The sequence below is a fragment of the Struthio camelus genome, chromosome 14, assembly GCF_040807025.1.
Source record: "Struthio camelus isolate bStrCam1 chromosome 14, bStrCam1.hap1, whole genome shotgun sequence".
Taxonomy (NCBI): domain Eukaryota; kingdom Metazoa; phylum Chordata; class Aves; order Struthioniformes; family Struthionidae; genus Struthio; species Struthio camelus.
In genome coordinates this window covers 13,132,083-13,158,545 of record NC_090955.1, presented here as the reverse complement: position 1 = coordinate 13,158,545, position 26,463 = coordinate 13,132,083, and the positions used below count along the sequence as shown (strand labels likewise).

Below are 26,463 nucleotides of genomic sequence, written 5' to 3'. Positions count from 1 at the left end.
ACCCAAAGGGAGTAGGAGGATGCTTTAAGGCTAAGGCTGAGCTCAAATGCTCTGCTGCAATCTGGCCCAGAGTCGCAATACTTTGCTGGATTAAGACTTTAAAGAATAGGCAGCTTTGTGTTGAGTGAATCTGAAAACAGATCATTTGGCGTTGATAACAAATGTACCGTTTGCTGGTGCTAAGTCTTAGCTGCCTGAGCTCCTCTTTATGGGTAACTCATTACTGCTAATGGGAGTTGTGTGCATGAATCAGGGAGAAAGACACGAACCCGTAAGGTTTAAAAAATGGACCGGTTCCAAGATCCCACAATTACATACGTGGCGACCATTCAGTGAAAGAAACAGTAATTGAATAGTTTACCAAAGAACCACAATTCCAACATCTTGTATTGCTTTATTGAAAATATATTTTTATAGTATGATCTTTATTTTTCAATGTATTATTAAACGGCCTTAAAGATTAATGCAATCTGTTGTCAAATTTTTCTCATGTGGCCTGATTGCTTTGCAAAATACCGTATCCTACATATGGCCATCTGTCAAAACAGCAGTGACAAAATGAATTAATCTGAATTGCAGATGTGTTAATGAATCCCTTTGAAGGGCTTAAGCATTTAATTAAAAGTGAAGCAGAACACTATAGATAATTTTTAAAGCTTTTAAACTATTCTAAGTTATCTTTAATATTTGAATTTTATTTTCAGGCACATAATTTATTTTGTAGGATTTTCTCTCCTCAAATCTAATTAAAATAATACAAACAAAGCTAACCTAGTGTTTAACGTTCACTCACCAGCAATTACATAGAATTAAAAATATTTGCACAATGAGGGCCAATTATTAGATACTTTCTTCCTAAAACAGAAAAGAAGAATGCTCTTACGAAGTTGCCAGCTGACTTCTGATCAGACTGACTTTAAAGATGATAGTAAAAACCCCATTGTAGGGTCATGTTCTTTTGTTATATCAATATGAGACAAACTGTTACAATCATACACTCAGGCACACAGATGTGTCCATACCCTTAGAGAACATCTTGCTTAAAAGGATCTTAATACTCGCAGCATGTTTCATGAGCAGGAAAGGCTGCAGATCAGCTTACAGACTTGCTGGTGAGTGTTCTTGGCTACTATTTGTCCATCACCAGCCTCGTGCCCGGCTCAGCCAAGGTGTCGAGCAATCCCCAGACCTCGGTGGCATCCCTTGTGCCGTACTTTGTCTCCCTGTCGAGGACGTACTAAACTCATATTTCAAAAATTTTCCATGCAGCTAGAGGGCTCATTAAAGGGAAAAGAAAGAAAAACTGGAATTTTCTGCAGTGGGATAGTTTAGAAACTGGGGCTCTCCCGAGAACATGGACTCTTATGAGATACATGACAAATCACAGGAGTTTTTGACAGTGAAACTCTCCATTGGCTTCAGTGCGACTACTCATTCTTAATTTCAAGCAAGTCCTTATACACTTTGCTGAATCTGGGCCTTAAACTTTAAAACTTTTGTACTTTGCTATGAGGGACTGAAAGTGTTGCAGCCTCAAATGAGCTAGTGACTGTTGTGCCTCAAATGAGCTAGTGACTGTTGCAAACTCATTTTACGGATTATTTTCATATCCATCTTTTGCTGAAACTAATGCCACACTGGGTAGAAAAAGAAAAAAACATTTCTTAGAGCACGTAGGGTAACGGTTAAAGTTTGTAGAGTAAGTTTAATTAAAGTGATCTCTAATGAAGCGCTCTCTTCATTGTTCATCACCATGGATTTAGAGTTTCTTTTAACATTAGAAAAAGAGATTTCCACTTGGAAAACTTCGTGTGCTATGATGGTGAAAATTGTTTTGTAGAAAACTCTTTAAGGTGTTCTCAAAGCGATTCCTCCTTCAAGGAGCAAAAAGGTTGTTCACATATACCTGCATGCATGTGCGTAAATGTATAAATTCACATGTGTGTGCATATTATGTATCCACATGTATACAAATGTGCCAATAGATGTAAAAGTTAGAATGTCATAACCCATAGTAGCTATAACCTTTGCAGTTATATGCATGCAAGCCTAACGTGATCCATACCGCGAGAATTAAATTAACAAACTAACAAGAAAGGAAGATACCTTAAGCTTTGCAAAACTGTAAAATTAATATTGCAGCTATGTCACCTTCGCCTGCAGCTGGACTGAGCAAGGGTGAAAGAGAGAGAGAAATCAATTCCACAAGTTTTGGAGAATGTAAGACTGTGCCGAGAATGTATCTATGTCTTGTGGTGTCTTGTTCTGGTGTCATTGCTGCCACGTGGCGGGGAGCTTCTCATCACCTGGGGGGGTCTAGCAGGGCTGCGCACCAAGGTTAGCCACGAAGGTGCAAAGTCCTCGCTTTATTCTGTACTGGCCAGCAGCAGATGATGTAGGCGGAGGGGGGGGGGATCACGTTCCCATTTCATTCGTGAACCTGTCTGTCAGTGGGACCGCATCACTCACCTCCGGGTCCACGCCTCCTCACGTCCTGTGCAGAACTCTTCTTACCACTTTTGCAGCACTGCCCAATGGTCTCTTTTAAAAGAGGACGGAGGAGACTAGCAAGCTTTACCCGTTTTTTTTTTTCCCCAGGAGGAAAAAAAAAAAATTTCAGGGAACATTTTTTCAGAAAAGGTCAGACATTCTTCAGGTCAGCTCAAGGTGCAGAGATTTAACAAATGACTCCTGGAGGCCATTTTTCGTTGATTTTCAGCATAAAGTTTCAGCACCACCATGAAATTTTCCATTTGTCTTAAGTGGCTCCTCCTAAGTCCTACCGAAGAGCGGAGATCCTAAATTAATTCTCCAGCATGGTCACAGTCCAAACCAAGAGGGTCCTACCTTGGCTTTATCAAAGCCCTGAGATGGTTGAGATTTTATTAGCAATCTGGATGGTGCCAGTGAGTCACAGTATGGTTGAGCCGGAGCAAAAAGCGGTAAAAGGAGTTTTGTTTGATTTGTTCTCATCTTGTGTACGTGTGCGGTCTGTGTGTTGGTTGTGTCTATGTTTCACCTGTCTGTAATCCTTCTAGCAGAAGGAGCATTACGTGAATGAACTTGCTTCTTTGGGGATAGACCTGTGTTTTTGTTACTTTCGTGTAGTGCTCTAGTTACACCTAGGCTTGCTGTTATCTCTGCTGGCCATTAGTTAGCTAGTTGGTCCCCGGATGAGGAACATAAGGCAGCGTTCAGTGAGGCTGGAGAGCTGACAAATGGGAAGGTGTTGAGCCATGCAGAGAAAACGCTGAAGCTCTCTGCTGAAGCCATTTTGCCTCTGACAGATCCAACATGCGCTCTTAATTGCTTTGGGCCTGCGTTTGCCAAAAAAGCCTACAAAGTGCTGGAGAGATGTTTCTGAATGTGTCTGCTCTTCGTGCTCCCCCTTGTTGGAGGCAGTGACAAATACCGATTGATTCATTGTCTAAGTTCTGTTATTATGCCGGAGATCCTTATTATGGCAATTTGCCTTCAGCCAGCTCATCTTAGCTGATGAGCGGTGCAGGCTTCCAGCCTGTTTATCACCTTATTAGTCTGTAGTTGTATTTGGAGGGAAATTAGCCTATATTTTGGTAAGGTAATGCATGCAGATCTCAAGCTTAGTTTATAACTGCAAGTACTTAAAATGGGAGGATCTCTTTCAAAAAGATGGTATATAAAATCAATGGTTTGATAAACTGGTTTGAATGAAAATGGTCAAATCAGACATCTGTGCCTTAGCACTCACCTGTTCTTTTAATTTTGAGTTTTCCCAGGTCTTGAATTCTTATTATATTTTAACCCTGTTGGTGAGTCATTGAAGGGAGAGCATCAAAGCCAGCCAGAAGTCTAAAGCTGAAAAGCACTAAATGACCCAAACTTTTGCACAACAGGCACTGACAGTGTAAAAAGCAATCAGGGCCCCCTCTGACATTCACTGATGGCAATGGAAGAAAAACAGTTTATCTGCACAACAATTTATCTGCTCATAGCTATTGAAGACTAGCTTCTGTTTGATTGGAAGTGTTGCCTCCTGTATCTGAGTATGCACTTATTTAAATTATATTTCTGGAGATACAGTTGGATTTCTTTACTAACGATACAGGCAGCTGACTTGTAAAGAAATAACTTTTTCTTTCAGTAATTATAAATTTTGGGAGGAGATTATTACAAAATTAGTCAATGTTGCTGTTACTAGCCCATAAATATTAAATGAACCTGAAGTTGTCTTCTGATATGATTTAATGTTAGCAATTAATTTTGCATTTTTTAAAAAGGGATGAAAGCAAGCAGGAGTAAATTAAAATAAAACATTTCTATTCAACTCCATTTCAAGGTTAGTACTTCACTGTATGTAATATTCATTGTAAAAATCTTGCTGGTGATCCATACTAATGAGTTGAGTAGGTAAAGTTGTCTTTTTTTTTTGTTTCCAGCTGTTCCTATCTGTTCACTGGTTTTACAAAGCCCATACACGAACAAGTGAAAATCAGGAGAACTGCATTGTTTTCAGTAAACCCTGATTTACACTGATTGGGGATCTGTCCCACAGTTATTTAAAGCAGTGTCAATAGACAGAGAGTAAACTATGCTTGTGAAAGTTAATTAAACAGTAGAAGTCATAACAAGTGGCTCTTTTGTCTCCTATGAAAGTGGAAGCAGCTGTATTGTTTCTGGCAGAGTGATTTCTCTGTTGTACGTATTCGTTTATTGATGATTCAAAAGAGGCTCTTGCACTGCATAGCGATGCTAATATTGATGGAAAGAGATATTACAGTAAGGAAAAAAATGGAAAGGCACAGTCAGGGACCTAGTAGAAAGTAGAAAACATTGGATAATTGTTGATAGTAATATAAATAATAACCCTTTGCTACTTTAATCTATGAATATTTTTAATTATGTCTAAAAGTTCAAAACTTCCTCATTTAAAGATCAAAATTATGTGGTGGATCCTCTACAAGTCAGTCAGGCCTCACTGCTGTTATCTGCAGTAAAACCCTCACAGGAGGGTTTCAGTGCATTTCTTCCCTTTTGCAGCCGCGAGCAGGCAGAGCGTCCCAGCACAGTGCCGAGAGCGCAGCAGCGGAGATGGTGTCAGAGGGAGGGTTGGGCCATAGGAGCGAAGGTGCCAGTCCCCCTTTGGGAGCCAATTTCCCACCCTTGTTGCAGAGAGCCCACCTAGCTTTGCAGGCTGCAGACCAAAGCCAGGCAAACGATAAATTTTTCTTGAACGTGCAAACTCCCAATGATTTCAGCTTTTTTCAGAATACACGAGAATGTGCTTTGAGCAGCCGTCAAGTGGGATAGCTTTCATGCAAAGTTCCCCATCAACACATTTGGGTATGAAGCTGTGCTTTTCCAATTAAAAATGTTAATTTCGCCTTCTTTCCCTTCAGTTCCAGATTATCAAGAGCAGGACATCTTTCTATGGAGAAAGGAAACCGGTTTTGGATTTAGGATTCTAGGTGGAAATGAGCCTGGAGAGCCTGTGAGTGCATCTGAAAGTGGTCTTGTTTTAACTCGTCACATCTTTCCGAATCAGTGCAATAACACGTGCAGATGTGCCATTCTGCATGCTTACATCTATTTTAAAATAATCATTGGGCTATGAATTTACACAATGCAGCTACTTTCTGCCACAAAAACCAAACACGCACCCCTCTACACACCCCCCCATATTTAGGTTCGACATCACTTGACACTGCCTGTTTTTCTGATAGCCCAAATTAAAACATACAGGTCTGAAATCTTCCAGGCACGGAGGGAAGGATGTCCTGGTCATGTTTGCAGATAGTTTCCACTGTTTGACTTCAGAGTGGGGGGGGGGGGGGGGGTTTGATTGTTTTTGGGCTTTTTTTTGTTCAATTTCCTTCCTTGAATTCACTTAACTTCTTAACTAGAAGTCCGATGCCTATCAAAGGTGTCAGGCTGAAAGCACGTAGTCTTTTATGCGCCGTGCAGGTCAAAGCTAGATAGTGGCAGCATAAACTTCCATGCGTTTCCCTGCCAAAATGCTTTTACCCCTTTATGGAAAGAGAGCGTATGAATTCCTCTCGTGCCAGAATAACTCCACTCCCTGTAGATAAACCAAAGCTGACTTGGTGAACAGGGGGATGGTACTGAGTTTGGAAACCCTAGAGGTAGCTGAAAGGGTAACTCAATCTCAGCCTCCCTAACAACACTCATGGTGCTTTTAACCATCTTACGCTCTCTTCTGGTCGCTGTCTGACTGAATGCATTTCCCAAGGCTGGCTGTCATTCGAGTGAGTGGACTGCTTAAAGAAGCAAAATGTCAATATTTTTATTAAGATTTTTGTGATATGGGCTATACACACATGGAACTGCTTCCAGAGGAGCAGATCTACTAAATAGCAGACATTTGTTAGTGATTTGTAGTTGCTGCTGAATTGGATTTAAATATCAGCCCCCTTGTTTCCAGCTGCCTGTTACGCATAGTCTCATTTATGTTTTTTTCTTTCTCTTTCTTTCCTTTCTTCTGTTTGTGCTAATTCAACAGATTTACATTGGTCACATTGTACCGCTGGGTGCTGCAGATGCTGATGGCCGTCTGAGATCGGGTGATGAGCTCATCTGTGTGGATGGGACACCCGTTGTTGGAAAATCGCATCAGCTTGTTGTCCAGCTTATGCAACAGGCAGCCAAGCAAGGTCATGTCAATCTGACCGTAAGGCGCAAAGTAGTTTACACAGGTAGGCTGCAGAGTCGCGTGGCAGGCATAGATTTTCTTGCCGGTCCCCCATCCGTTCAGCAAATGGTTTAAAGCATTAAAGCTCCTCCTTGTAATACTGGCAAAACTGAGGATGTCAGATTATTCTTTCTCTTTTGGCAATTTTCAGCTTTTTTCCTTCTTGGTCAGATGTGTTTCAACTATTTTGTTTCCAGTTAAGACTCTCTCTAATCTCAGTTGTCTTCTCCAGTCTTTGTGAAGGTCTCCGGTGGAGCGGCGAACTGTTTAGTTGCGATGTGTCACTTCCTTTTGGACCTGTGCAAGAACAGACTTTGTGCTTGCCTGCGTGCCCGTGTCTTGCATTTTCTTCCCAAACTGACTATGCTGCCTGATAGCTGTCCTTAAACTGGAGCAAGGGAAAAGATGCTGAAGAGCCCTCAGGAGGGGAGGCAAAGGGAAGGAGAAAGAGAGAGAGAATCGATGAGTGTTTGATAGTGTTGGTAGTGTCCCAAGCACAAGTGAAGCTTCCTTTGGGTTTGTGCAATGTGCACCACTAAAGTTAACTAACTGCAGGATACAAAACTGTAGCAAAGCAAGTGTCATTGGTTCTGGTGGTGCAGGGACCGCATTGTTGTTGCTCTAATATGTGGGTTTATCTATATTATGCACACACTGTAAAAGAAGAGCGAGTAGCCTAAATGGACAAGAAGAAAGCTGGCAGAAAGATGAAGGTGCAGAGAGGAGAAGTGACACTCCGTGGTGGTGCTACCGCAACTGGTGACACAAACATGTCCTGATAGCAAAGCAAATGAGGACACGAGTTTGAGCTTTCTAGATTACACGTGACTTATGTATAGTATTGGAGAACAGCTTTAGGATGTTGCCCCTTGTTGGTCAGTTCAGAGAGCTTGAGTCTGGGGCTTTGGTTTAGCCCTCTTGTCCAATAGAAAGGACATGAGATAGTTTTTCAAGTTAGGCATCAGCAGAAAAATGGGCAGCGAGGTACCTCAAGCATAAAGAACATCAAAATAACATTTGTTTTGAAAATTCAGCCCACAGTGGAGTTTATGACTAGAACAGTACCTCTGAAATAGCTCCAGGGCTCGTTTCCTTCCACACAACTTAAAGCAATTGTTCACTTGTTTCTTTCCTTCTTCTCATTGGGGATTAAATGCTGGGTTATGTCTTTGCTCTAATAGCAGAGGAGCATCCTGGTGGTTTTGTCATTCCTGTCAAAGAGCTGCCAATGTGAGAGCAGTTTATAGAGATGGGGTTTGGGAGGAAAGGAAGAGCAGCTGAATTTTTGGTGATATTTTTGTGCATGGATTTTCTTTTTGGTTTTATAACCTCTAGGCTGGAAATTATCGTAAAAAGATTTAGATGCATGAGATGTTAGTATAAACCCTTGAAATTCAAGGGCTTGTTACTCCAGACTAAGCTAATTCTGAATCATTTCAAATGCAAACAGTTATTCTGAGATAAATTACTCATCCTGTATTCGTAGACTTTCAAAGTCCACCATAACGTTGTAGACAAGCCTCTTCTTGAATTTTGGCTCCTTATTCCTGCTCTCATCTACGTGCCAGTAGGAAAAGAATGTTTACCTTAATAGGTACTCCCTGTTTTGAAGTTCATATAGGGGAACGTTTATACTCTTGTGTTCCTAATATGTAGAACGTTATGGGTTTAGTAAATATTTAGAGTGTGCGAGTCCAGACAGGTAATCTTTTTCAAGAACATTTTAAAATTCTGTTCCCTTGGATCATGGGCTTGGAGATTCAGATTTTGTGTTTGGCTCCCATTTTCTTGTTTCTTTTAAGATCTCCAACCTAATTTTGATTCATCAAACAAATCGGAGAAATGACCTGATTAATGGAGGCAGCCATTTAGTAGGGACAGTTGCAACACGCTGCTTTTAGTTGCACAAATGGACTGTGGGGACCTGGCTGGAGAGCAAGAAGTGGAGGTTATTGTGGGCCACAGGCTTTACCAGAGCTACCCTCTGGCAAAGAAAAACACTGCTGGGATGCAGACAGGGAGTAACTCTTCTGATTTCCCAGCAGTGATGATGGCTCAGCTGCAATATGGTCCAGCACTTCACGAAAGACATGTTTGAGTTGGACAGGGCCCAACTGGAGGGAGTCCAGAGGACCAGTGAGAATAAGGAGAGCTCTAGAAAACATGGTCTGCAAGGAAATATTGAGCAAATTGGGATTGTTTAGCCTAAAGCAGAGAAGGGGGAGGAGGTGTTGTGTTAAACTCCCCAAGACTATAAGAGACTGCCACAAAGAGGAAGGGAATAATATGTTCTCCATATGCCTGCAAGATAGAGCTAGAAATAATAGCCTTATGTTGCAGAAGGGAAGATTCAAGTTAGATATTACAACCAATAGATTGCCTGGGGAGATATTTAACAGCAGATTAGACAAACATCTGTCAGGGCTGACAGTAAGTGTAGTTGGCCCTGACTCGAGCAGAGTGCAGACTAGATGATTTTTTGGGGGATTTCTTCAAGCCTTGTGGTAGCTGATTAGATTTTATACTAATACCATGTCCATCTTCAGTTGCTGTTAAACAGTTGTGATAATATTTAAAGTCTTCTCCCCAGCTGTGCTGGACTGTACAGGGGATAGTAGCTGGTTCTTCTGTCCAAAAACGTTTAATTTACAAGTGGCTTTACTTTAGTATGGGTAGTTATTATTACTCTTCAGAACAGATCATGTTAATCAAAGGCAATCAGTGCTACCCAACTGATAGCATTAAGTTGAATAATACACAGGTGTTGAGTGGTGGATAATTGGTATTGCTGTGTCTGCCTGCACATACACACAGTTGCACATATGTAAATAGAACAGGGATATGATATTTAAAAGGGGCACAATGAACTAATATAATCAAGGTTTAAAATGCCACAGAGCATCTGGGCATGCACTGGTACTGCACTGGTTTGTATTGCTACGATGGTTGCAGCAGTGAACGGCTGTGGTTGTATCGCTCCGTACGCCAGCAAGAACGAGCGCGGGTGGTCCGTGCCATCACCCAGCAGAGCTGTCGGTGGTGATGTCCAAGGGGATACAGAGCCCTTTCTCATTCTGATCATAATTTATAGATTAAAGCCAATGATCTTTTTTTCTCGTTGGTGCACAGCGCTGCTCAAGCAGGAAATGTTGCAGCCTGCTCAGAGGGCACGTCTGTTTTCCTTCCCCAGTTCCCAAGGCAGAGAACGAAGTCCCATCTCCGGCCTCTTCCCACCATAGCAGCAACCAGCCGGCCTCGCTGACGGAGGAGAAGCGGACCCCGCAGGGCAGCCAGAACTCCCTGAACACCGTCAGCTCGGGCAGCGGCAGCACCAGCGGCATCGGTAGCGGTGGTGGCGGTGGCAGCGGTGTCGTCAGCACTGTGGTCCAGCCCTATGATGTCGAGATCCGCCGTGGCGAAAACGAAGGCTTCGGCTTCGTCATTGTGTCTTCAGTGAGCCGGCCGGAGGCGGGGACGACGTTTGGTAAGTCTCGGGATTTGGCTAAGCGCCTTGAAGGAGAGGCAGGATAGAGCACAGCGGCACGAGGGGGCAGGCGAGGCTCTCTCTACTCTCTCTATTTAATTACAGTTCTTGAGCGTGCCCTAATTTCTGTAATTAATAGCCTTCACGGAGGTTGAGAGTTGGTAGGTGTTTGCCTCCTGGGTTTTGTTCAGCACTGAGCCGAGAAAAGCAAAATGAGAAATCGGAACCAGGAGAGCAAAGTGCCACCACTGGCAGTTCCTGATGCTGCCTGAACTCGCTGCGAGGCCTGCGGCCGTCTGTATGAGCTGGATGTCCCCGTGGGTTTTGTTCTCAGAGGAGCAGCAAGGGTTTCCCCGAAGACGATACGCTTGCTAATGCGGAAGGGGAGTCAGGGGAATGAATTACGTCTCCTGGTCCTGAAGTGGAGCCAGTTGATTTAGAAGCAGTAATGCTTAAACTGATTAACTTCTCTTTGGCAGTCAAGGTTGTTCTCCTGATCCTCATTGTCGAGTGAGCATGCTGATAGCTGGAAAGTTTTAATTAATAGTGCTTGCTGGGGAGACATACAGTGAAGGATACTGTTAAAAAAACAAAACAGGTCTGTCCTTTGACCCTCACCACCTTGTGTCTCCCCTTCCCAAACGCTTTGGTTTAGAGCAGGGAGAAGCAGGAAGTTCATGCAACAACACACTTAGTGTCCTGCTTTAAGATAAGTGGTCACAGCTTCTTGCTGTAGACAGCCCCTTCTGCTAGGCAGGCACCCATTTCCAGGTGCAAAAGTGGTGTAATTTTGTCTATAGAGCAAATGAACCATGTATTGAAAAGCACGTATCAGCTAGTTTTACCAGTGTGCACAGCATGGCCTGCACTAGAGCAGAAATGTCACTGCGGGGGAGGAACCAGCTACAGCTGCCGTTTTCTTCCCTTCCCATCTCCTCCAAAAGGGCTAGGGGCAGCATCTGTTCCTACGTCGTAGGGGAAAAAGAAGGTGCCCCCTCCCTCTTGGTCTGCGGCATGTGAGAAGGGTGGAGGGGGAGAAGAAAGACAGAGCAAGTGCTCTGGCCATCTTCACGGTACCTCTCAAAGCAGAGTTGTGTTTTGCAGACAAAATACATTGCAGTCTACCCATCAGCTTGCATGTTCCCAGAGCGCGCAAGTGCATGTGGCAAAAAGTGGCCTTTCCCACTTTGTTCCGGGCTTTTTCCTCTGAAATTTCCTGCCATTGCCCATCACCAGTGCCCTTGCATTAGTAAACGCACCAATAACTACAGGGAGCATCAGCTCCTTTGTTGTTATTTATGCAGAGTGAGCCATTTCTAACACTGTTCTGGGCAGCACTAGAGATTTCAAGGGGGGAATATTCAGTGCAGTAACTTCTGTCAGTTCTCTGCAGCTAGGCCACCTTGCGTTGTCCTTACTCCTGGAAACTGCTCTTCCAGAATAGGTATTTTGGTGCCAGCACACAACAGCATACTGTAATAGTGTTTAAAATGAACTCAGTCTAAATTGGAGAGAGATTTCATTTTCTGAAAGCATTTGATAATGTGTGGGTAAATAACTTTTGCTGTGTGAGGACCGTGCTCTAACTGTTCTCTGCAAAGAAACTTTGACGTGGGGTTCTGAAGAGTTGTGTTTGCTCTAGCCCAAGATCCTAGCTAAGTGGAAGCTATCTGTGCAGAGGTTCCTCATGGAGAGCTGTTGATCTGTGACTGTTTTTCCTTTAATTTTTTTCAAGTATATTCAACTTTTTCCTAATTCTCTGCATGAGATGTGTCCCCTCTGCTCTGTGGTGCTTGCTTTGTACCTGCTTTGAAGTTTTTTCTTTCATAGGTAGTATTTAGAGATGGACCAGTCTGTTTCTAAAACCCACCTTGGTATGGACTTAGTCATCTGTGTCCAATAAATTGGATAGAGTAGAAAGTCGTTTCAGAGGCCCTCAAAACAGCTGTGACCTGGATGGGTCATTGTATTACCAGGAAGAGAAATTTCCTAACGTCAAAGTAAAAGCAAAAAAAAATATGCTCCACCATCCTTGATTAATATTAACACTTTCTGCAGGTTTTCATTGTATCTTTCCAACCTGTTCTGTCACCTCATATTCCTTTTCTTAGCCTTTTCTTCTTTATGGTCTTTTTGGTATTCTTATGCATGTAGCAGTGTATATCTCTAAAACTACTAATCGGATAAAAGATTACAGCACAGATGGGAAAGTGCATCTTGAGGGTGAATGTACTGTGCATGTGGGGTATGAGATGACCACTCTGCAGATCTCATGCTTCTCATCACATGCTGCACACTAAGGGCCCCTTGCTTGTGTAAGGAAGCCCTATAAAAGTCCAGTGGATTTATCTGACTTCAGTTCTGTATGTCCTGCATCTCAATTCTGCATGTTGTTGAAGACCGTCTGTTTTTGGGGACAGGCAACCATGTGGGACAGGAGGGGAGCTTTGTCTCCGAAACATATTCATCCTTAAGTGCTCTCGCTGTGTCTGTTAGTCATCTCAACAGTTTTGCGTGTGGTTTTAGAGGTATTTAAATCAGGTGGTCCTTGCTCCTCCCCTGCTCCTGTCCCTATGCCATCTAAGATCATAAAAGGGGAAGGGTTAACACGGCTGTGAGGTGGAGGACTGCACCAGGCCTGTTGGCTTTGTCAGTCTTGGCCCCTCTCTAGTGGTCCCATGCCCTACCTGGTAGTTCCTTTATGCCTGACAGAAAAAAAAAAAAAAACAATTTCATACTGCTTCCCCATGTAGCACTGATAGCTTGGGTCTCCTGTGGTAGAAAGGGAGTCGTGCTCCCTCCTAGTCCTAGAATGACTGTATCTTTCTAAACTGAGAAAGAACAAAACATTGGCAGAAGCTTCAACAGCAGTTGACTTAGAGGAAGACTAGAAATGCTGACACTGATGTAATCTTGGAGGAGGAAGGTTATGTTTTCCACCAGCAGTTTCCATCTTTTTGATTCAAAAATAAAATCAGGATTTGGGTTATTATGGGGCTGCTGAGTGCAGTTGTAGGCTATAAAAATCTCACTGTTTATTAACAGAAATCAAGAGTGTGGGGGGGACTGATGGACTGACAAAACACTTTGTAAAAGAAGTAACGTATTGTGCACTTATACTAGTTAATTGCCAATGTTTTGAACACTGGCAGCAAAGCTATCCTATAATAACTTTTGCTTGATGCATTAATTAATTAACCCTTAACCTTCTCTTTCCCTTTTCAACCCTTTTTCTCCTTTTCCCCTTCACCATATTCCCACATATGTAAACAATTAAAACCAAACCAAACCAAAACAAAACAAAACAAAATCCCCAAAACAATACAAAAGCGGGAAATGCATGTGTGGCCATGCCTCACAAAATAGGTCGGATAATTGAAGGGAGTCCCGCAGACCGCTGTGGCAAGCTGAAAGTAGGCGACCGGATCTTGGCTGTGAATGGATGCTCCATCACCAACAAATCGCATTCAGACATCGTCAACCTAATTAAGGAGGCGGGAAACACCGTTACTCTGCGCATCATTCCAGGAGATGGTAAAGTATACGTTCCTTGCTATCTTAACCCGAGTCCTCCGTTACTTTCTTCCGGGGCTTTTGGTGTCGGTCAGAGCTGCAGTCTTGGAGGGCTCCGTCCCCACTCCCCCTTTGGGAATTAGCAGCAAAGAGGGCTGTGAATCTTCCAGAGTTGTTTTTTTTTTTTTTCTATGGAGGGTTCTCTTTTTAAACAGGGGGATGCTCATCGTCTGTTTAAAAAAAACAGTAAGAGTCCATTCTATCCTTATTCCTCCAAGTGTCTCTGTAAAATGACCTTCTGTAAATTCATATATCTCTGTGTTCTTGGACTGAATTCTTAGGTTAACAATGCAGCATTGGACTATTTGGGAATGGTTGCTTACTCGCTAGTACGTGGGACCCCTGAAGCTTTATGTATGCACAAGCAGGCAATAGAGTAAAAGGAATCACAGAAAGGCATAAAGATGTTGTCATGTTTTAAGCTTCTGGAAATGGAAGATTTGTTTTTATTCTGGATGTGTTGCTTTGGGAGTGATCTCAGTACGTTTTGCAATGACTTTGTCAAGTGGCAGTAGCTCTGGAGCTGCTTGCTTGCTTTCAGCTGATATTGTAAGAGTTACCCCAAATAGATATTGTGTTGTATATCGTATTGTTTTTGAACAGAAGGAATGCTCCAAACCCCGATAACATGCTGACAGTTGAGACTAGTTTCAGATCACTGAATTGGGTAATAAAAATAAGGATCTGCATTATCTATCAGTTTCCTGAAATTCACCCCTAGCTGTGATGCCAAATAGAAACAGAGCATAAGCATATGAAAAAGTATCTGTAGCAGAATTAAAAACACTGTGGTTCTAAATTCTGAATGTTTCATTTGTTCACGGTCTTCTTTTTAGACAGGTCAGTAGTGGGAGCTTGTTTGGCAGAAATTCTCTTGTATCGCTCTCTCCTTTTTAAGCTGAATCCATGGGTGTAAGATTTGATGGCTCAGATACAGTGTGAAGTTTTTAGACTTTACAGGACATTATTTGCAGTCCAGAAAATTCAATTAAATGTAGAAAAAGTATGATCTAGTTCGAAAGAAAGATTAAGAAAGTGTGACTGAACTGAGGAAGATGATGTCCCACAATGAAAACCATTGGAAAGAGACCTTTTCATTCTGCAGGCTGATAGGAAACGTTTTGCTGTCACTCTGTGTGTATGGACTAGTGTTACTACACTTAAGGCTCCCAAAGAACCAGAGGGAAGTTATGAATTGAACCTAGTATCTCTAAAGCAGGATGAAGAAGTTAGACGATGCGATTTCCAGTGAGAAACACTCTGTAGTTCCCTAATCTCTTACTTGCTATGCCCGCTGTAATCTCAAACATTGTTTACCCCACAGAGCATGATTATGCTGTGTTTAGTTAGAGGATAAAAATAGGCCAAGGCTAGAAATGATCCGATTGTAAGTTATTTCTGTTTAGGATGATTTGTTTTGCATGAGAGTTTTATTTTCCTGCTCTCTAACATCTTCTGGGTCAAATGGTACCTGATCAAATGCTCCTTCCAGCAAACTGAGTATTTATGAATAATGAAATGGCTGTGAGTCAGACTAATGTCTCAGCTGGCCTTCGTGCGACAATTTTGAAAGACAAACTGGGAGAAGAATTGTTTGTTACCCTTTATTTTGCGTCTGATCAAAATCGAGGAAGGTGAACTTTTGAATAAAAATAAATGAATGCAAAAATGCAAAAAAGAAAATAACTTTTGAATCGCTTGAGAATGTTTAAGAGAAATGTAGTCTCCTGGCATGAATGCTCAGTAAGCCTTGTTCATACCAGTATATGTACAAAATACCATGTTAAACTGCTTAGGTTGGAAGATAAATCTGTGGTTGCAACTGATGTTGGGCCTTCCTAGTGAAGGGGTAGGCAGTTGGAAAGTTGTAATTTAAGGAGTCAACCCTATTCACCTAGCAATGCAAGATTTGAGTCTTTGTATTTACTATCCCCTTGAAATTCGAAACCAATTTACCAATTTTACACCATATTACCTGCATTGAATTTCCAAAAGCCGTATAAGACCAGACATTCCACGCATTGCTGAGAAGTTTGCTTAAAAAGCCATGAGGTTTAAGAAATTAGTCTCTGTTATTTTTTCTTTGTTGTCTTCTGATTTGGGAGCTTTTTTTTTTTTTTGGTAAATATAAGGGCTCTTAAGAGAGTACTTGAAAGAAAAACAAATAATGGAAGCTGAACTTCTCAAATAATGATGAAACTATGGCTCATCATGAGACTAACTCATGAGACTAACAGTAAACTCACACTGTTAATCTCTTCTGAAGTTATTAAAAATACCAACTTTTTGCTAGGTAATAGTTTTGCACAAACTCATTCTGATAGGCCACTGCAGGGGTATATTTGCGATGAAATTGCAATGGCTTAACATGCTGCCAGCCGATGCAGTGATACAGAGAGCCTAAAAAAGATAAGCCTAGGCACTTAGCTGGTGTCTTAAGTATTCTAGGGCAGCATAGGACCATGAATAAATGAAGTATTTAGGATTTAGAACTACAGCAACTGTGATTCTGCTAGAGAGGGTTTTTCCTATACTTATGTTCTCTTCCCATGATCCCTCTGCATCATGGCTGGCTTGTGTCCTAAACTTGTGTATAAAAAGTTAGCAAAAATTATGCACAGCTCCTGACTCATGGGGTAGGGTGGGCTAAAGATAGACACAGCAGTGTCATGGAGATACATCTGTACCAAAGATGTATTGTTGCTCTACTTGGTATGAATTATCAGATGACAGGAGTGTATGAGACGAGCAAAGGCAGGAGTAGAAGACCTTGCAATTTTAGATTGGAAAACCAGATGTTTCCATGCAGTTTTTGTTGTTGCTGTCTCATGGTGGTGGTGATATTTCTTTAAGTGGGACTAGAATTAGATAAATTCAAGAAACAATGTGCATCTTTTTTTCACCAGTGAGTTGTGTATTCAGCTTAGGTTTTGCTCTTGAAAAGTGGAGCACAGTCAGTATTTTGTAATTACTTTAAAACACTTTGTCTTTTTAATTGCTGGATTTAGGAAATTTGGTCCACCCTCAAGTTATTTACAAAAAAAAATAATGATACTTTCCAAGGAAATGCCTTTGCAAAACCTGTATTTTTTTCAGTGATCTTCCCTCATACTAAAAAAAAAATTATTTTACAGAATCCTCCAATGCTACTTTATTGACCAACGCAGAAAAAATTGCTACAATTACAACCACGCATACTCCTCAGCAAATACCACAGGAGAGCAGGTCAGATTATTTTCCTTGAGGAGAGCGTGTTGACATGCTCTTCCTTTGGTTACTTCTGGATCTTCTTCACACCCCATGAGCTGTATTTTTCCTTTCTCCCTCTTTCTCTCTTTTTCTCTCATTCGTTTCAGCAGGAACAACGCCAAACCAAAGCAGGAATCCCAGTTTGACTTCAAACCACCCCAAGCAGCGCAGGTAAAGAATGCCTTTCTAATTGCTTTGTTTACCACGGATTATTGCTTCCAGTGTGCTTAAGGGCTGTGTTCAAATGTTTCCCTAGAAAATTCCTACTGGGAGGCTGGTCTCCATTGGTCTGTTTGGTGGAGAAAGAGGGATTTGCTGATTAGTTTCTTAATATGTGTTGCTGTTTTTTCAGCCGGCAAACATTTCCAACATAGTCTCATCAAAATTAAAAAAAAAAAAAAAAAAAGCTAATGATTTTATGACAGTAAGAATTTATGTGTTTGTTTATTGAAGTGTATATTTTGAGGGGGCTCTCCGGAAAGTACTGCGGTGTGCAAATGAGAAATTCAAAGGACAAAAAAGAATAGAACTTAATAAGGGGCAGTAATTGGAGTGTTCCAGCTTTTGCAGGCTGCATCTTATTAGAGAGATTATCTCACTGTTAACTTTCCTTACCTCTGGCCAGCCCAGAGCTAACCTCTTCCATTAGGGTCTTCAAAACATCTCCACGCTAACAGCGTTTATGCTGTAGAGAAAAACATTTGTGCCTCTGTTTCCTGTAAAGTAATCTACAAGGTGATAACTAAAAGGAGGAGCCAGCATCATGATATAGATTCATCCCAGTTACCTTTAGATATTTAAGTGAAGCCTGGCATGAGCTAACCACCTCCAGAAGTACCTTTTTTTCTGCTCTGGGCACAGGAGAGGCTACATCTTATAACCAAGGTGCCTAAAAATCCATGGGACATGGCCAGGCCTGTTAATTCAAGCAGCAGCCCTTTGCAGCCTGTTGCCAGCGCTCCAAATTACAGGATGAGTCTGAGGAACCAGGGAATCCTAGTGTGTAGGCGAAAACCCAACTGATTTTTCTTTTTTAATTACAAGTAAAAAAAAAAAAAGTTCACTGATTGAATAATTTCAAAATGAGAAGTAGAACAGCATTTAACTTTCTGTTTAATTGCACATATGTTGTCTTTCTTCCAGCAGCAGGACCAAGATTTTTATACTGTTGAGCTGGAAAGAGGAGCCAAAGGGTTTGGCTTTAGCCTACGAGGTGGCCGGGAGTATAATATGGACCTGTACGTGTTGCGGCTAGCTGAGGATGGTCCAGCTGAGAGATGTGGGAAGATGAGGGTATGCACAAAACAGATTTAAAAAAAAAAAAAAAAACACTTCTTTGCAGCAAGCTAACTTCCCTGCCTCTCTCCCACAGGCACTCCTTCTGCCGTGCCACCTAAGAGGAAAATTAAATGATAACTGAAAGGAGCAGTAGTTTCTATTTACTTCTGTCAGTGGTTTCTGTCAGGCTTTGTACAGTCTTTTAAAGCATGTATGTGTTGGAAGACTTCACTCCATCCTTGCTCCACACCCAGATTTCTGAACCCTAATACATAAACTGACTTTTTACATCTAGCAAAGACCCGTGTGGCAAGTAATAGCAATGGTCTTTACCAGCTGGGGAGCTGGGGCCATGGATAAAGACTCAGGGTATCCTCACTGACCTTTCCTCAACTGTTGTGCGGAAGGGTAGTGAGGGACCGTTCATCTGTGTTGACCAATGGTTTGCAAAATTATAGTGTAGTTTTTGATAAGTATTAACTGTTAACTTTGTCTGTCACCTAATTTTGCATTAATGGCTGATTATAAACATTATAACAAGGACTGATGTTATTAAATGCCCACCGAAAAAGTAAATTGCCAAGTTTTATATACTCCTTGCTCCCTTGGTAGGGGATGCATAATAACTTTATAGCATATGTTTTTTCCACTCCAGATATCGTGTGAAGGGCATTTTCAAGATTCTTCTGCTAAGGATAGATTTACAGGTCCAGAATTTTTGCTGATGGAAATAAATCAGGGCTGCTCTGTGGAAGCCAATGCTTTGACAAGCTCTTCCAAGCCGTTTTCCTATCCTGATAAATGTGTGTATTTACAGAAGCAAGTTTACTGTTCATACGAGGTATCTAAATCCAAGTGAGAAAAGGACCTGAAAAAACTGCTTGAATATCCCAGTTAGCTGTAGAATGAACAACGACTTTTTCAATGAAGTCTTCTGAGTAATCAAAGTAAAATGAAATAAATGTAACACTATTTATTTCACACTTCACTTAACACTTAACTAGGCATTAAGCACTGCAGGAAAGCAAGGTGGGTTTACAGAATGGCAGTGAAATATGTTGATACCTGAAGGTATTCCCTGTTAGCTTCGTGTCTCCCAGGCCCCTGCACCTTGGTCTCCACGGCCTGACTTGCCGCCAGGGCAGGAGTTGTCCCTGGAAGTAGTGAGGCATACATGCCCTTGGGCATATTCCTCCTCCACCGTTACTGCAGCCGTTCTCTTGTACGCAATGTGCTCATGGCGGCCCTCTTGGAGCCTCGTTTCTAATCTTAGCCTCTTCTCTTTCCTTACGTTGACAGATCGGTGATGAAATCTTAGAGATCAATGGGGAGACTACCAAGAACATGAAGCACGCTCGGGCCATAGAACTGATTAAAAACGGTGGCCGCAGGGTCCGCCTGTTTCTGAAACGTGGAGATGGCTCAGTCCCAGAATATGGTGGGTCAAACTATGAAAACATTCCTTTCTTCCCTGGCATCACTCCATGAATGATTTGTCTCAAGATCTGAAGCGGGGATTCTTTTTTATTTTCCTTTCTCACCAGTGTCTTACCAACCTTTGCAACATATGGTTAATTGCCTCGCTTGTGCTGAGTTTTCTACACATTTCATCCTTTGCTTACTTCCATGGACTTGGGGCGCAGTATAAGGCAAGATTATCCTAGCAGTATTTTTGGTGATCAGAGAGGAAAACAAAACAAAAAAACTTATTGTCTTGTCCAGCCAAACAAGGAATGTCATTGAACTGTGCCAAACTGTTTCTCAGCAGCTGAATTGTGGTTTCAAATAGATCTCTACTTCTAATCAATGCAAAAACTGGGATCCTGAATTACTATGCTAAAGCGGTGATTTTTTTGTTAGGCTTTTCTCTTAGTTCCTGTCTGTATCCGTAGACATGAATGCCAAGATGGCTTATGGGGTTTTTGCCTTCCCTTAATATTTATGTAAATATTTATAAAGTTATTTAAGGAAAAAAAAAAAAAAAGCTTTACTGCAAAAATATATTGATTTGGCCTCCCGAGCCCTTTTCTTCCCCCTTAAACTGTCTGCTGGTTTCAACTTGTTGATTTGTAAGGTCTGAAAAGGTGAGGAGGTTACGAAAAGGCGCTCTCGTGTCTGTCTTGGGGGAAACATTCACTCTTTGTTTCCTACTAAGAATTCCATTAGAATTCCTTTTCTTCCTTCAGAGGTTGGATTGCTGGGTGGCCTAACTTAGCATTCTATTTAATATTATAATTATGTCTTATTTATTTGAGATAATTGTCAAATATTGTGCCCTCGATGGAGGGCTACTCCCAACCAAAGGTCTTTGAGGTTTCTATAGAAACTGATGATTGAAGGGATGTCCTTTATACATTTCTCCTCTTATTTGGGTTATTTCTGTGTCAGTGGTTATGTGTTTATCACTCCATTTTCTAAAAAAAAAAAAAAAAAAAAGCAACAAAATCATTCTGCACAATTTATGAACTAGATTTTCTTTTTAATTTACTGTACCATGTTGGAGAGTTTCTGCTCATTCTGCTCATTATTTAACTTAAAATGACCAGTTCAAAGTATAACCAAGTAACAATTGAAGTATTTAATAATATGGAAGGGAAGTTGTGGGTTTACACTTCTGTAATATAAATAGCACACCAGAAGGTTCATTGATGGCACTGAATTTATGTAATGTTCTTTCTACTTTTGTCTTTTCCTATACTCCTTTGGATATACAGTACTGTATCATATGCTAGACTTCATAAATATTCTGTAAATTAAGTGCTTCACATCTCAAAGCATATGTCTGTTGCACTGAGGATGAAAATCCAACACCAATTTTCTTTTGGCTAAGGATAAATCACTGAACATTTGCTTTCCAAGCAAGGATTTAATATACAGGGGCTGCACTACTGTAAAGAACATCCTTGTAACATTTGGGACTTCCTCTCCTCCGTTCTGTTCCCTGCAGTCACAAACGGTTACTCTAATAATGTTAAGTTCCAATATTTTTCTGACTTGATTGGAACGTGCTTCTCTATGAGGCTGTATATTTTTGTAATGAGTTTTGTACTTATTTTTAATGTTGTGGTCTCTGGTGGACTTTATTTTTCGTCGTTGTTTGATTGTTAATGTTTTTTCTATGACATTCTGTGTCGCTGTTCCAGCTGTCTTTTAGAATGGGTGCTCTCGTTGTCTGGGTTATTGAATCACCTCCTAGATGTCTCGTTATGTCACTATAATAACAACTGCTGTCTTTGCAGCCTTATATTTGGGTGAAGCCTAGACAATCTGACTGGAAAAATAAACTTTCTTTATTCTAAGATAAAATATGAAGATTTTTCTTTCTTTCACCTTTATTATAGGGAAATCTAAATTTTCTACTTTTCTCTTTCTCTTTCTCTTACTGTTCTTGGTGCTGGGCTCTTCCTTCCTCAGCGATGATACCTCCTAATATCGCTGCATGTATGAGAAATGACAAGCTCGGGGAGTCTTGCTTCTACCTTATGGGCCATAATCAAACTACGGTTTGTAGCTAAAATCAATACTAGGTGTTTTTGTGCTGTGGCCTAATTCCCTCACATTGCTTTCCGCTTCGCTATATTTTATATATGTCCAGCAATTCATTCCGAGCACCCTGCCTTCTTTGAATTGTAAGTACACCACCGACCATGTGTGAGCCTCGCTCTTGCCTTGCGCGGTAGCCAGGTTGCCACGAGCCACGTGCTCAGAGCCGTGGGGAAGCCGCGTGGGCCTCCCGCCGCTGGCCGAGCAAGCTGACGAGTTAAAACGAGCACGCGGGGAGTCGCAACGCGGGTTTCACCTGGGAGTCGCAAGAAATAACGGCCCGTGCACGCACCGGCTCGCCCCAGCTCAGGGAGAAGAACGCAGCCAAGCAGGAGAAGTTTTAGGTCATGGCAGGAGAAAGGAGCACGTGGAGCGTTTGGCACGGGGGAGGGAAGGGAGACAAATTCTGTGCCGACGAGCGCGTTTTGGGCTTTTCGGTCGTCGGCATCCAGGCAGCCCACCTCGAAGTGGGCGTCCCGGTGCGAGCGGCAGGGCGAGCACCCGGCGCAGAGCTGACGGTAGCCGAGCTGCCTTGCAGAGGAGACTTTAAAAAAAAAAAAAAAAAAAAAAAAAGCAGGCCAAATAAAAACGACGCTCTGCACCTCCCGTTCAGTCAGTGCAGCGACTTTAAGGTTTGCCACGTCTGTAATGAATCATTCATAAACATCCGCTGCGAATGATGCGGGTAATTGTAGCTTAGCTACGGTGCAGGGCTGGGTTCAGGGCTTTTTATTTTTTTCTTTCTCCACTTTGTGGTTTGTCTCACAAAGGTAGCGCAGCTCTCTTACCTGAGATACCAGTCGACAGTGAGGAACTGGAGATTAGGTTTTAATCAAAGCCATCCTACATAGTCCAATGTATTTCCATTGCTTTGATGTAACAAAATCATAACTCCTGTCATCGTTTGTTGAATCATTGTGGCAAAACCAAAAATCTATCGGCGGATTTTCTATAACGTGGTAGAATTAAGTGAGATCAAATGATGCCATAATAGAATGGAAATTACATGATTACAGTCTAATTATCACACCTTTAGAATTTATTTTACACAGTCAAAACATAATAATTAATTACATTTCCTGTACTTTTTCAGTTATTTAAAACAAGGCTTCCCACACAAGGAAGGCAATGCTTTCAAAAGACTTAAAGAAAAAAATCTTTTCCTAAGGGCCCTTTCTATTGGAAACAATTTAAAAAAAAAAAAATCCGACAACCTGAACTGCAATCCTAATTTTTTCACCGGAAAGGATTTAGTGTAACCGCAACGTTATGAATTGGGCTTGGGGAAAACGTAAAGTGCCCCACGATGAGAAGAGCGTAAAGACGATAGTGGCTTGGACCAAACCCCAGCTAACGAACAGAGCAGCACCAGTACTAACCTAACTCTCATTGATCGCAGTTGCACTTAAATTAACCAAGGCTTCGGTTAGCCGTCACTGCTTTAACCGTTGTTTGTTTTTGTCACTAATGAAGTCTGAAGAGTGCTAAGTGGTGTCACGGCCCCGCAGCAGGCCCCGGTACCAAACGCTTTGCTGTTATTTTCTTGCAGACCCCAGCAGTGACAGGAACAGTCCCGCCACAGGTTCACAAAATGTACCGGAAATGAGAGCCGCGCCATCCGACCGACGGCAGCACCCATCATCGGAGTCCAGTTATCCACCAGACCTTCACAAATCATCACCACATGGGGACAAGCGGACTTACGTTAGAGACCTAAAAGGCAGCAGAGAGGCTAGCAGACATCCCAACGAGCACCACACTTGGAACGGGACTTCTAAAACCACCGGCAGCGTGCCAGGCAGGAGAACCGAGCGGTCGCCCGAGAGGCGGCGCGACGGGCAGCCTGAGCGGCTGGTGGTGGTGAACGGGCAGAAGCGAAGACCTCCGGAGAAGAGGAGGGAAGGGACGAGGAGCGCCGACACCACGTTGGAGCGGAGGGAGAGGCCGGAGCGGAGGAGGGACCCGTCTCCCGAGCGGCGGCGGGAGCGCTCGCCGGCTCGCCGCCGGGACGGGTCACCCGCCAGGCGCAGGAGGTCGCTGGAGAGGCTGATGGAGCCCCGCAGGTCGCCGGAGCGGAGGAGGGACAGTTCGCTCGACCGCCGGGCCAAGTCTTCCGACCGGAGGAGGGAAAGGTCACCCGACAGACGGCTCCGGGAGGAGCGAGCCGGCCGCCGGGAGAAGGACGAGCGCGGCTGGAAGTACGAGACGAGCAGGAGGCACCCCACCGAGCCGCGGCGGCGGCCCTACAAGGAGTGCAGCACCGACCTCAGCATCTGACGAGCCCCGCCGCGGCGCCCGGCCGCCCCGGCAGCGGCGGAGAGGGGGCGAACGGCCAAACCACCCTACCTTCCTACGCGAGGAGACACCCGACGCCTGCAAACGGCCACAGACGTTTTATGCAGATGAAACCTTATGACAAACAAAAAAACAAAAAAAAAACAAAGTGTTGTGCCTGATGTATAATATTAAAGAAAGTATTTTTCAGTGTATTCTTTTTTTTTTTAATTACTTGCCAAATGTTTGGTCCTAAAGGATTATGAAATTTTGTTTCTACATTCTTTGTAGATTTCTTAAGAATAATTCCTTTATCGGGCTACTTTCCCCCCTCCCCAATATAGTAAATGGGGGTAGCCAGTAATATAATATAGGTAAAGGATTTTATGACCAAGTTTGAATAATTTGATCCAGACTGTTCTCTAGTGACTCACTGCTACACTGTATGTAGAAATTTTTTTTAAGGGTTGGGGGTGGGGAAGGAAGAAAATTGTTCATCTCGGTAGGAATGGAGCGCTCCTGCTGAAGGAATTAAAAAAGAGAGAGAGCAAATGTTCCTAAAATTGCAAGAACTGTTTGAAGAGACTACTGTTTTCAATGAAGGATATTTATAATAATAGTAAGTAATAATAAAAACAAAAAACAGAACCCACACAGCACAAGATGATTTGCGATAAGGAATTTCTAGTTTGTTCCATGAACAGTTTACACCTTCAGGCCCCCTCGGCAGGACGCGCAGAGGCAGGAAGACCGGTAACCACCATGCCTGTGCCACACACTACTGTAGACTGCTGATCTCTCATTAGCCTCAGCAACACTTAACGATATTTCATTAAGGCAGCCACCGCGGCCCTACTCATCTCCTAGCTGTACGTGGACAGAAATCTGAGCGTGCACGGTATCGTTTTGCCCGCTCGGAAGCGAGGTAAGGGGGCGGGATCCGGGGACAAGGCGCAGCGCGGTGGGGAGCCGAGTCCTCCCTTCTCGGAGCAGGTGTGTTCCTTCTGCTCAGACCAAACCAGTGGGCTTGCCTTAGTTTGCCAAATTCCCAAACTCTCTCTTCTTCTTCGCTCGATGTTTAAGTTTTGTTTTGCTGGTTCATCCTTCCTGAGAGAAAAGGAGTGCGCTTGCTTAGAAAAGAAAAGGAAAGGAAAGGAAAGGGGAGGGGAAGAAAAAAAAAAAAAAAGACGCGTCAAAGAAAAACACAGGCAAAAAGAGGCAACCAGTGGGGCGAGCTGGTTGGAAAAGCCTAGCCGTACTGGTTATATGCTGTAAATTTGAATCTAAGAACAGCAGCAAAAGGAAAACCTGCAAGTTTCGAAGTTGTATTTTTAAATTTGCAAGTTGTGTGGTAAGTCTGCTGTAGTAATGGTATAAGATTTTAATGGATTACTGCCTAGCTGAGCCAAAATGTTTGCCGTTACTGTTGGACCACTAAAGTAAACTGCTGCTTTTTACAGTGCATTGGTGTGTACATGTATACTGTTTCACATTTTCCATATGAACACAAAAGCATTGCAAGTCTATCACTGTTGTTGCCATGGTACTGTAAAAACAAAACCGAGAAAGAAGATGGCCGATCATTGTGTGTACAGTTTAAATTGTAATTAATAGAGCCTGTTGGAAAAAAAAAGCAAAACTGTTGCCTTTTTCTTGTACAAAAGAGGATTTATGACAAAATTTAGCTGTGAGGAATGTGATAAGTGTTTATATTTCTGAAAAATGGAACAAATTGATTCAGGGGAATATATTTTAATGTAAACTGAATCAGGTATGTAAAGCTGTTTTAAAATGGGAGACTATATAAGTAATTCTAAAGCTTTTGTTGGTTTGAATATCATTTCTTTCTTCATGGTGGGCCTGCTATGTATTATTAAGCACTTGTATGCAGTCTATGTTCTCCAGTCATCATTTCTTGCAACGTGCTATAGACATAATGCTCTTTTCTGTGTTGATGAGAAGCAGTATGTGGGCCAATCTTTTTTATAAAACACTATGCATATATGAATACTACATTGTTCATAGCTTTATTTGACTTATTGGGTTTATACATAACACTAGTATGAGTAGACGTGGACTTACCCAGTACGAGCTTCTTTCCTTGGAACAGACGCTATGTATATGATGTAGCAACAAAGAAGGAGAAAGTCTGTGAATGCTATTTTTATTATCAAATAAAGTTTTCCATACAAAGCATACATATGAGTGTAGTGATAAGATAAAGGAGGAGCCACACCTTAATGTTACTTAACTCGTCCCTGTCTAAATTAGTCAACTGTAGCTTACAGTTTCCAAGGGCTATCCGTTAAACATATGTTAACCACTTGATAAGGCTTAAAGGATATGTTTCTAATTTTCAAATATAAACTTTCCT

General features: G+C 42.3%; 1 protein-coding gene across 50 annotated transcripts in view; it reads left to right on the top strand.

The window, feature by feature from the left end:
- Positions 1-26,287, top strand: part of MAGI1 (membrane associated guanylate kinase, WW and PDZ domain containing 1) — a 351,119-nt gene extending 324,832 nt beyond the window's left edge. For 4 of the 50 annotated variants that reach the window (XM_068906871.1, XM_068906869.1, XM_068906856.1 and 1 more), the window contains 9 exons: positions 5,379-5,470; positions 6,500-6,692; positions 9,879-10,172; positions 13,503-13,706; positions 16,880-16,970; positions 17,102-17,165; positions 18,141-18,287; positions 19,572-19,710; positions 23,365-26,287. In XM_068906871.1, the coding sequence (XP_068762972.1) occupies positions 5,379-5,470; positions 6,500-6,692; positions 9,879-10,172; positions 13,503-13,706; positions 16,880-16,970; positions 17,102-17,165; positions 18,141-18,287; positions 19,572-19,710; positions 23,365-24,092 (1,952 nt within the window). In that variant the 3' untranslated portion in view covers positions 24,093-26,287. Of the gene's footprint in view, positions 1-2,142; positions 2,221-5,378; positions 5,471-6,499; positions 6,693-9,878; positions 10,173-13,502; positions 13,707-16,879; positions 16,971-17,101; positions 17,166-18,137; positions 18,288-19,571; positions 19,711-21,686; positions 21,776-23,364 lie in introns of all 50 variants that reach the window. The other 46 variants (XM_068906855.1, XM_068906866.1, XM_068906849.1 and 43 more) reach the window with 20 other exon arrangements.
- The last annotated feature ends 176 nt before the right edge of the window (positions 26,288-26,463 follow it).